At 45.0% G+C, this 10,128-nt stretch overlaps 1 protein-coding gene across 1 annotated transcript; it reads right to left on the reverse strand.

Annotated features, from left to right (window-relative positions):
• Nucleotides 1-328: 328 nt before the first annotated feature.
• LOC6526961 (protein wingless) lies at nucleotides 329-9,640 on the reverse strand. Its single transcript, XM_039370801.1, has 5 exons — nucleotides 9,075-9,640; nucleotides 7,160-7,410; nucleotides 3,469-3,770; nucleotides 1,857-2,287; nucleotides 329-1,737 (listed from the first exon to the last, which is right to left on the reverse strand). Exons 1-5 carry the CDS (start codon nucleotides 9,188-9,190, stop codon nucleotides 1,431-1,433), a joined length of 1,407 nt encoding a protein of 468 aa, XP_039226735.1. The 5' UTR covers nucleotides 9,191-9,640; the 3' UTR covers nucleotides 329-1,430.
• Nucleotides 9,641-10,128: the final 488 nt, after the last annotated feature.

The following is a 10,128-nucleotide window of genomic DNA, read 5'->3' on the forward strand; positions in this document are numbered from 1 at the left end:
AGCAGTTGTTTCTGCTTTCTGTAGCTGCCCAGGTTGACAGTTGCTGCAAGAGCAAAAAATGCGCTTGGGAAACTGCCACTGCCACTGCCACAGCCACCGCCACAGTGAGCTGGCTTAAATCAAATATTGAAATGCCTCAGAGCAGATCGGCGACCCTGACCCGTGCCCCTGCCCCTGCCCCTGCCCCCGCATACTCCACCTGCCGCCCGGCTAATTGCCCCACACATGAGCCAAATAATTGCGCCAGCAACAACAAAGTCCATACAAATGAATTCCACTTGGCTTTTGATTTTTTGTAATTTTTTTACTCATTGTCGTTTTGTGTGTGTTTTTTTTTTTGTTTTTATTGATTTGTTTTCGATTGCATTCGCATTTTTCTGCTCGCTTTTTTGCTTCTTGTTTTCCTTCGCATTAATACTTTACAAAATTGAATGTCTATGAGCTAGTATAAATTAATTAAATATTATATTCATATCGAGCTATTTATATACTTAGTTTAACTAGCCAGCTAAGTGCATTTAATTAGTTAGTAATACCTATGGAGGGTGGGGATTTTTAAGTTAAATGCGTTTACAAAAAAAAATATTTCGTGTGCAAAATTTCATAAATTCCAAGCAACTAAAATCTTTTTCTGTACGTACGTTGTGTTCGTGGGGTTGGTATGAATTTAAACTAAAACTAAAAGTTAATTTAAGCTTATTTATGTACACAAAAGATAATTATTTGTTTTGTATGACCATGGAAGTGGAAAAACTGTAGTGGAATTTGTAGTTTGTTGCATTCCAAATGTTTTCCAGCCCTGGTTACCGATTTTCTCGAACTATTATCCTGCCCACTTCGCACACGTTTTGGTCCTGGCCAAAGCAGTGTGCAAGCAGTTCAAGCAGTGCTCGCTAGAGAGTAGAAAGGAGCTGCGCGCTTTTTGAATTTTCAGTCTTGTTTTCAATGATTTAAAAAGATTTTAAACGACAGCATGGGGAGGGGAACTCAGCAGAAAGGGGACGCGCTTCGAAAACTTTAAGCTACACTAAATTTAATTAAATCGATGGCTATTAACTAAGGGTACAAAAATTGGGGGAGGGGGGCTTTGTAATTTACAAAATATTTTGCTTCGATTGGGAGAGCGGGCTTACATGACTAAAAACTGGGCAAACACATGTTTTATTCCTCACTTCTTCTTAAAATCTATTCGTTAATATTCCTCGTGTAATACGTAATACTGCTAAAAAAAAAGTGAGTGCTAAAAAGGATTTCAGATGGTACATTTCAGGGGCTAGTCGGCTAGTCGTATCTTTAACTAGGCTATAGTCTAGGCTCTTAAGGTGCTAATAACAAAGGCTAAGCGTAGACAAAATACATAACACATACAAAGAACGAAGAGGGGGGACTTCAGAGGGGGAGGGGTGGTGGGTTGGAGGTGGACAGTGTCCTTACAGACACGTGTAGATGACCTTCTTGGTCCGACACAGCTTGCACTTGACCTCGCAGCACCAGTGGAAGGTGCAGGCGCAGCGCTCCACCACCACGACCTCGTCCCGCCGATAGCCACGCCCACAGCACATCAGCCCACAGCCGTCGACGCCCAGCGAGGTCTCGTTGCACTGGCGCCCATGGGTGCCCAGGATGCCATGCCGCAGGTTCTTCTCGCAGAAGCTCGGCGAGGGCTCCAAATAGACGAGGTCCTTCGAGCCGGGTGGCTTGTGCTCGGGATTGTGCGGATTCAGTTGGAAGTGATATCTGCAAGGAACAACACAAGAAGGTAATGAGTAAGCATGTAATTTCAGGGAATATTATAAATGAACATTGATTATATAATGAGACTATCTAATAATAAAGTTGGGACTGGTGATCCTTACCTATTGTGCTTGCGTCCCTGACGACGTCCATTGCGTCCGCCTCTTTGGCCAGCCTGGGGCAAACTGTTGGGCGACGGCATGTTCGGATGGTGGATCTTGCTGATCGGGTGGCTGTTCTCCAGCAGGATGTCCGGGATATGATCGTTCAGCATGCGCTCCTCCTCCTCGCCGTAGACCAGACCAGACTGGGGGATAATCAGGCCGTTGGAGCCCACGGAATTGGAGCCGGCTGCATTGGGGCTAACTGGGGCCAGAGCGTTGGTGGCCCGTAGGCTGTTGGTCACTTGCACGCGGGTGGCACCATCGAAGCGGGCCTTCAGATTGTCGCCAATCACACGGAAGTTGGCCAGTCGCATCCAGCAGGTCTTCACTGTACACGAGCCGGACATGCCATGGCATTTGCACTCCTGTCGCATCTCCGCCTGGACGTGCTGCAGATCGGAAAAAAGAAGCGGGGAGAGATTGTTCATTAGTATGACTTTATTAGGCTTCTTGCGAATCGAACGACTCGCAATATGTTTTTCACTTAATTATTTTGCTGTTTTTTTTCTTGGCCTCTTGTTTTTGCCGTTTTGCTGGCTGAATGGCTGGATGGCTGGATGGCTTACTGGCTGGTTGGAAGATTGGCGGCCCGCCTGCCACGTTGTTGCAGTTATTAAAAATCAATAAATGTTGTTGCAACTTGCTGTGTGTGTGCGCGCTTGTTGCATGTCCCCCCCGAAGTTGCTGGTTGTAATTGTTGTGCGCGCGGACCAAAAGTAAGAAATCAACGCAGTTGGGGGCCTTCAGTTAGTTCGGTTAGCAGCCCGATGATGATCATCATCATCGCTGATCGCAATGATTACGGAGCTGCGGCCCATAACAAGTAATAAAATAATAACACAGGCGGTGGGCCCTGCCCCCTGCCTCCTGCCCCCCCATCCCAAAAAGTCGGAGGACTAGGCCCGGATCCGTTGGGATCGGTCGACTCTAGCTGGATGCAGTGGATGTTGGCGCAGTGTGCTACTTTCTACGCCCCACTAAAATGGACAGCAGGACTGGCGGTGCACAGTGGTTTGATTATGCCAAAAAAACGTACATGGGATTAGGCTAAAAACTAACATTGATCCTGCCATTAAAACTCAAACATTGGTGATATGTAGAAATATCTTTACATTTCTGTTTTTACCAAAATTTCCCAATTTGCGACCACTGTACAGTGGCACCAAAACTAGAGTCCTACTATTTTCTTGCATGTGGAGGGGAACTGGAAGCTGTCAACGAGTTAATATACGAGCGACACAAGCGCAAACGAGTGCAGAAATCCCCCCACATTGGCGGATGAAAGAGACAGCTGCAGGGGCAGCGAAAGAGAGGGCGCTAATCTCTACAAGCTAGGCCAATTGGCGTTCAGCTCCAATTAATTGTGGGGACGGAAATTGTCGACGCTGGTTTTTATTAGCGCTCCAGTCGTAAATCGCCCAGCCAGGCTTAAGCCGAACAATTGAACTACTTATTACGAGGTGCACTGAGCAAAAAAGGTATATAAAATAGAGCCATAAAATACCATATTTGTATAGACTCTATTTATAAACGTTTTTTCAGTGTATTTATGTTGGATAGCTGAACTTACCGCTCGACCCGCCTCGTTGTTGTGCAGATTCATCTTCTCGCGCAGATTGCGACCTCGCTCGCCGGTATCGACGAATTCCCGGGAGAACTTGAACCCGAATCCAATGTTGTCCGAGCAGCCGCCCCACTCCCAATCCCGGACGCCGGCCACACTGCCCGCCTGGTGGTTGGCTTGCGGGGATCTCGACTGGTGGCTGTAGTCGCACGTGCAGGACTCTATCGATCCTTCGCTGCAGGCCCTGGCAATTGAGTGGGTCACCGCCGCGCTGGTGATGGCGTAAATGAAGCTCGTCTCGCGGCAGCCTGAAATTATGAAAAATAAAATATTTATTAAATTGTTCATATTATAGTTCATTTAATTTAGTTATAATTTGGGCCCGCTTTTAAGGAGTATTTTAAAGCTGATTGATTTCATGAGATTTCTTCGCCGTGCAGTCATTATTTTCGCCTTCTGGGTGTTCCACTTGGACTTCCACCGCAGAGCAATACCAATACCAATCCCAATCCCAATACCGCGACCAAGACAAGATCTCAATCTCGGCCAAGTGAAGTGATGGCCGGAGACGTCGTGGGCAAGAGTTGAAAATTTTCGTTATGAGTAATGGCACTTGTCTTCCAAAGCCTGGTCAATTATGACACTTCAAGTTATCAATGCCACGATGGCACGGTGGAAAAGAGAGATGAGCGCACCAAAACCTGACACAGATTAAACGCTCAACTATAAATTCCAACTTAACACTTTGCGCCCATCTCGGCACAATCCATTTTGAGTGGACAGTTCCCCCCCCCCCCCTCTTCCCTTCCCCCTCCCTTGTGCTCTTAACATTTATTTTTTTATTTTTAGTAACTGCCTCCGTTTCTGTTTCGGTTTCTGCCCCGAGTCGCTCTCAGAAGACCATCACAGATAAAGAACAATGAAAATTGAATTTACATGTTGCAGATAATTTTTCAAGTGGTTTCGCCTCGGTTCATAGCTCAAGATATGATATGATGTACGAGTATATAGGGATGGACCCGACGGTCAGGTAGCTGAAAATTCCTGAGTGTAGTCTTGTCAACCTTGTTTGGCATTTCCAGTTGCGCTTTGCAGCGTGTAAGGTACTTCAAATGTATTATTTATTATTAAATGAAAAACTCTTATTCCCGCTTCTATGTGAGTAAGTAACATTTGGCATTTAAAAGGACCAAACCCTTTAGACATTTTAGAAACCCCTAATCGCGGCCTAACTTATTTTCGTTGAGGTGTCGATTGACGTATCTGTGATTGACTAGTCTGCACTTGACGATTGACACATTCTAGCGCTCGCCGTATCACGGAAAACAACTTCCGCTTGGTGTTAGGAATTTCGCCGCTTTTGATTTCGATTTCCTGGAATTCGACCACGAAATAATTTGGTTTATTTCTTTTTTTTTTTCGAAACTATACCGCAGTGAGCCACCAATTCCCGGTTAATGTTTGTTTGTTTGTCGTTGGTGGTTTCGTATTCTCGTTTTTCCTCAAATTATTTCACGTATGTAACGAAATTGAAGGCGCACACACAGGTAAATTGTGTGTAAATATGTGCAAGATCTTTTGGGTCGCGATAAGACGGCGGCGCATGCGCAAACGGTATGGGAATCACAGGGACGGGGGGTGCGAGGTGGGATCGGGGTGCAGGGGGCGGAGGAGCGGACTCAGGGGCGTGACACAGTCATTGGTGACTTTGTTTTTTTGGTTTTCTTCTTTTTCTGGTGATTAGCTTAGCAAGAATTCGCGTTACCTTTTGGAAGCGAAATGTTGTTTGCATTTCGTACTCTCCCTTTGTGGCTTTGCTTTCCTCGTTTTGTGCGTAAATAGCGAACAAAAGATAATAAATACGAAATATAAACGAAATATATAAAATAAAAAGCGAGGGTGGTGCACCCCTGAGCAATTAGGCAAAGAAGGGGTGTGCCATGGAAATGGAGCAACCAAGAAATAAATTTCCGCATGTAATGCGATACCTTTTTTTTTTCTGATTTATATAATTGCCACAAACGGATTTCCGCTGTGAGTGGGCGTGGCGCGAGCTGATTGAAATTGAGAGCAGGACGAGAAGGACGAAAATCAGAACCAGGATGCCTTGCTGATCCTCAGTCTCGCAGCCAAGAACCAAAAACCGGGAGTACAGCTCAGCTCGGGGTTAAGCTGCTTAGTGACAGCAGCGTCAGCAGTTCCCGGAATAGTTTAGACCTCTTGATATAAAACCCACAGGAATATACATAGGCACATCATGGAGAGACACTGGAACGCAGGGACGACACCCGGAGCGGCTTCGTCACGAACCGATGATGATTGCCAAAAAAGGGATCTGTACGAGGAACCCAACGAATATTCACTAATAGAGACTGCCTGTTAAAGCGTGTGGCGTGGCAAATTGACAAGGTGTCACCAATTAGAAAACAAGTTAGGCCAGCCCTAGGACTTAAAACGATAGAAAAAAATATAAGAAGGAAGGAACCCAGTCAAGATGGGCATTTCGGTGTGCCCCGCTGGCAGGGTTACTACTACTTCTTTCAGTTTCCAGCAGTTTGGAAGCCACTGACTCAGCTCCGAGCCCCAAGTGTTAATGGTGCGCTCTAGGTGTTAATTAGGGCCAAGGGCACGTTACGGCAAATACATTAAAAATGAAATTTGATTGTGGAAAGCGATGAAAGTGCTGCGATAAAAAGCTGTCACCAGGGCAATAATTTCCCTTTTCTTTTTAAGTAATCCATAAAATGTCGAGAGCTCATAAAAAGGATGTTGGCGCAGAGTCAAAATAACTTGATAAGGTCAAGAGCCTGGCTATAAAAGTCAGCTGCCGTTGACAGACGGACGCAGCGGAATCGGAGTATCGAAGCCACGCGACGCTTGCCACGCCCACTATATATGTATATATATATATATACGGACATCAGGTAGTTTCAATTTCAGTTGCAGGATCTCAGGAAGCAGGACAAAACAGTAGCTAATAAAACAGCAGGCGGGGGCGGGAGTCGTATGGATTTCCAGCTAAAAACGCGCTAGGACAAAAACTGCGCATGCGCGACTTTTGTTTACATTGATATGAAGAAAAACTGGCCGTTTCGTTCTCTTGGGATTTTGCTGGCGCAGCAGGCGAACTAAACTCCCAGAAGACAAGCACGTTTGATTGATTTGAATGGCTGAGTGAGTGACAACAGTGGCTCAGTGGTGGTGCAGTGGTTCCAGTGGTGCTGCCAACTTGTGCTCATTAGCATAAACACGCTGAAACCAAAACGCAAGTGGAGCAAGTGCAGCGAGCACAGAGCCAACTCTTTGTTCCTCCGACCCAAGCCGATCCGATCCGCTTGTCCGTCCAGGGGAAAGTGGCCCCTTCAAAAGGGTAGTCAACCCATATACAAAATATATACATGCTGCCAAGTGCTCAGATCGTATTACAATAACAAACAAGCGCCACATACGTATGTATACTGAAGATGTCCAGGGGAGTGACATTTCATAACATAAATAAAGGGCCAGTCAAAGGGAAAAACTGGATTCTCGAGCTGGGTTATGCAAGCAATTTGTGTGGTAGCCTCGTTTTCTAGTAGTTCGCTAGTAGGCGTTGCTCAGAATAGATCGATGGATCATATTTCCCAGGGTAAAAGGAGTCTTAAGTGAGTTGCAAGTACTGCGGCACTGATTAAATTAAGTCATATTGTTTGCTCACCTCGATCAACGATTTTGCCGAATAGATTCTTGCCCCTCGAGAAGTTTCTCGTCGAGCAGTTCCAGCGACGATTCCTGAACTGGTGCTGGCACTCGCTTATGGCCAAGTTGGCGCCCTTGACCAGGGCACCCAGTACACCGGGATTGTCCCTGACCAGGCGTCGCTGTTTCCTTCTCAACGTGGAGTGGATGGCGGGATCCATGTACATGATGGGCGTAATGTTGTTGGGTTCGCCGACCTTGGCAATGCCCCTGAAAGAAAATGAACCAGAAAACCGAAAGTTAATAGAGCAATCTTCGAAGGGCGGTTGTCAAAACTATTAAATGCTTGGCTGAGTTTTTCGCCTAATTATGAGAACGAGAATAAAGGGGACAAGGATTTTCACCAGCTGAACACATTTTTTTTTGTAATATTTTCCAGCGGCTTTTGTGTCTTTCCACTTGACTTGAGATCGAGCTGTTTTTCTTTTGGCAGTGCGTATCTTTTTTTTCGGTTTTTCATTTGCGGCTTTTCTGTGTCTTTTCCATTGCGTTTAGTTGTTGTTTCTGGGCGGTATACGTCAATTGCCGGCGTTACTCATGCATAAACCACACACAAACCCAGACATACATATGTATATAAATTAGGTACACTCACACGGGGATGGACAAATATTTGCAAACACCTGTCGGCTAACGCTTTTCTTCTCTCTGACCTGTCATACTTTATTTTCTTGTTTCAATTGTTGATCTTTATTATATTTTTTCCGCGCTTCATTAGCAACAACGTGTATATATACATTTATTTATTCACATAACAAACAATAAACAAGCATAAACAAATGTTTATTGACAGGCAGCGGAGAATGCAAATTAATTGCCAATTCAATTGAATGCTGATTGCGGTGGGAACAGAACGTTGCGCAATGCAACGAAAATTAATAAAAGTACGTAAATAAAATAAAATAAAAACTTGATCGAAAGTGTAACATCTGTGGCGATCAGCGGGTCAGCGATTGCCAATCGATTTCAATTCCCAGGCGGATTAAATCGATGCCCCGAACGGAGATTTATGCGACGGCAATCCGAAGTCGCAGCCGCAATTTGTGCGTTGTGCTTTTATGTATTTGTGTTGATTTTTATTGTTCAGGTCGAAATTTATGCCGTTATAAAAAGTTATTAAGGCTTAGCTGAAGTTTTGCACATGATAAAAGTCAAACAAACAACTCATCAAAGCCCAGAGAATCTGTGGGAGCTGGGTAATAATAGCAATGACAAATATCAGTTAGTGCCTAAATATTTGACTTTAAACATTTACGATTGCGGTTCAGCCAAAATGTCAAAAAACCCTAATGAATTATTTATATTAAGCGAAAGAAAAATCAAGTTTAATCAGCCAATTTATATCAATAATTTTTCCACACACCAAACGAAAGACTTAGGCAACGAACTTGATTTAATAACTGTAGTTGCATCGCCGCGGTAGATCCCCAAGTCTGGACTTCCTTATCGAGTCTTTATTGCCCCCCTGCCATTCACCCAAAAGCCCATTCATATCTAAAACTGTGTCACACACACACAAAGTAAAAGTTGAATGCGCGCTTAGAATTTTTAATTGCTTTCATCTGGCGAGAAGATGAACGAAGTTGGGAAGAAGTCGAAGCTTTGTTTTTTTTCAGTTTTTAGTGTGTGTGCATTTTGTGGCTTCCGCATTTGATGCGTGACGCACAAGACCTTTAAACTTTTTTTTTTTAATTTGGTTTGTTTGTGGGTTTGTTGCTGTGGGAAATGTTTCCCGAAATATTTGGGCGCGTGCCCTGTTGTTGTTCGTTGACTTCTGCTTTTCAATTTTTCCCCGGCTGGTGTTTGCTGATTTCATTTTCGATCGCTCGCTAATTGCCCAATTTAATGGAAGGGAAAATATTCGATGAACTTACCACCACATGGAGCCCCGGCCCCTTCCGGATTTCTGTTTGCCCTCGACTTGGCTGAGACTGTTGCCGCCGCTGCACAGGGCCATCAGGCAGATTACGAAGATATAGCTGATATCCATTATTGCTGATTGCAGATCGGGTTTATCTGTTCGACGGCACACACACTGGCACTCTCACTGACACACTGGAGTTGTTGTTTGTTTGCGAATGGTTTGGTTTGGTTTGGTTATATTGAATGTATCGAGCAATTTCGCGTTCAATTAGCGCACTATAAATGAGGCATAATCATCATTAGCATGCGTATGCCGATATTGCTGCTCATATTTGTGCGATTAATTCCGCTAGATCACACGGCAATCATGGGACACAACAAGAACTTGTAAGTTTTCAACGCATATAAGTACATATATGTATGTGATATATGTTGTATTGTAAATGCGGCTGTTTCGATGGAACACACTCGGCTCGCTCTAGTTATAGATGGCTAGTTATAGATCGGTAGATCGCGGCGTTTTCGAGCGGAGGAGTGAAGATTGTTGCCCGGTTCAGTGCCAACGCTTAACTGAAACACACGGTGCGTTCTTTCGTCCGACTCTGCGTTTGTCAGCAGCGACCCGAGATCCCCGATCCGATCCGATCCCGATCGCATCGTCGGTCTTCGTCTTCGGATCGCACACACGACTGCGGCCACGACCGCCGCCGCCCGTTGGTGTGTGTGTGCGAGTGGGGTGGAGCTATAGCCTGTCTCCAGCCTTGCAATTGCGTGCGCCAAAAGAGCACCGCTCTATGGCGCGCTGATCGTTCGTTCTCTCTGTCACTTCGTGATCGTTTCGTGTGTGTTGCGCTTTGAAGTGAGTGTACGTGCGCGTCTGTATGTGTGTGTGCGGTATATAGCCAGCATGGCCCAATAAGAAATGGCGGAAATGGAAAAACTCTGCCCGGCATTTTCGGTGTAATCGATTGTATTGCTCGATTATTTGCGCAACCTCACGAATTTCGTCATAGCGTCGACTGCATTTAATTATACTTATTTGTCGCAATTTTTTCGCCTATTTCT

This window comes from Drosophila yakuba, chromosome 2L, assembly GCF_016746365.2.
Source record: "Drosophila yakuba strain Tai18E2 chromosome 2L, Prin_Dyak_Tai18E2_2.1, whole genome shotgun sequence".
NCBI classification, from domain to species: domain Eukaryota; kingdom Metazoa; phylum Arthropoda; class Insecta; order Diptera; family Drosophilidae; genus Drosophila; species Drosophila yakuba.

Excerpts from the sequence above, each read along its gene's own strand:
- LOC6526961 (XM_039370801.1), bottom strand. The coding sequence starts at position 9,190 with ATGGATATCAGCTATATCTTCGTAATCTGCCTGATGGCCCTGTGCAGC. Across the intron at positions 7,411-9,074 it reads GGCCGGGGCTCCATGTGGTG|GGGCATTGCCAAGGTCGGCG; the intron begins GTAAGTTCATCG and ends ATTTTCTTTCAG. Across the intron at positions 1,738-1,856 it reads CAGGGACGCAAGCACAATAG|ATATCACTTCCAACTGAATC; the intron begins GTAAGGATCACC and ends TGTTCCTTGCAG.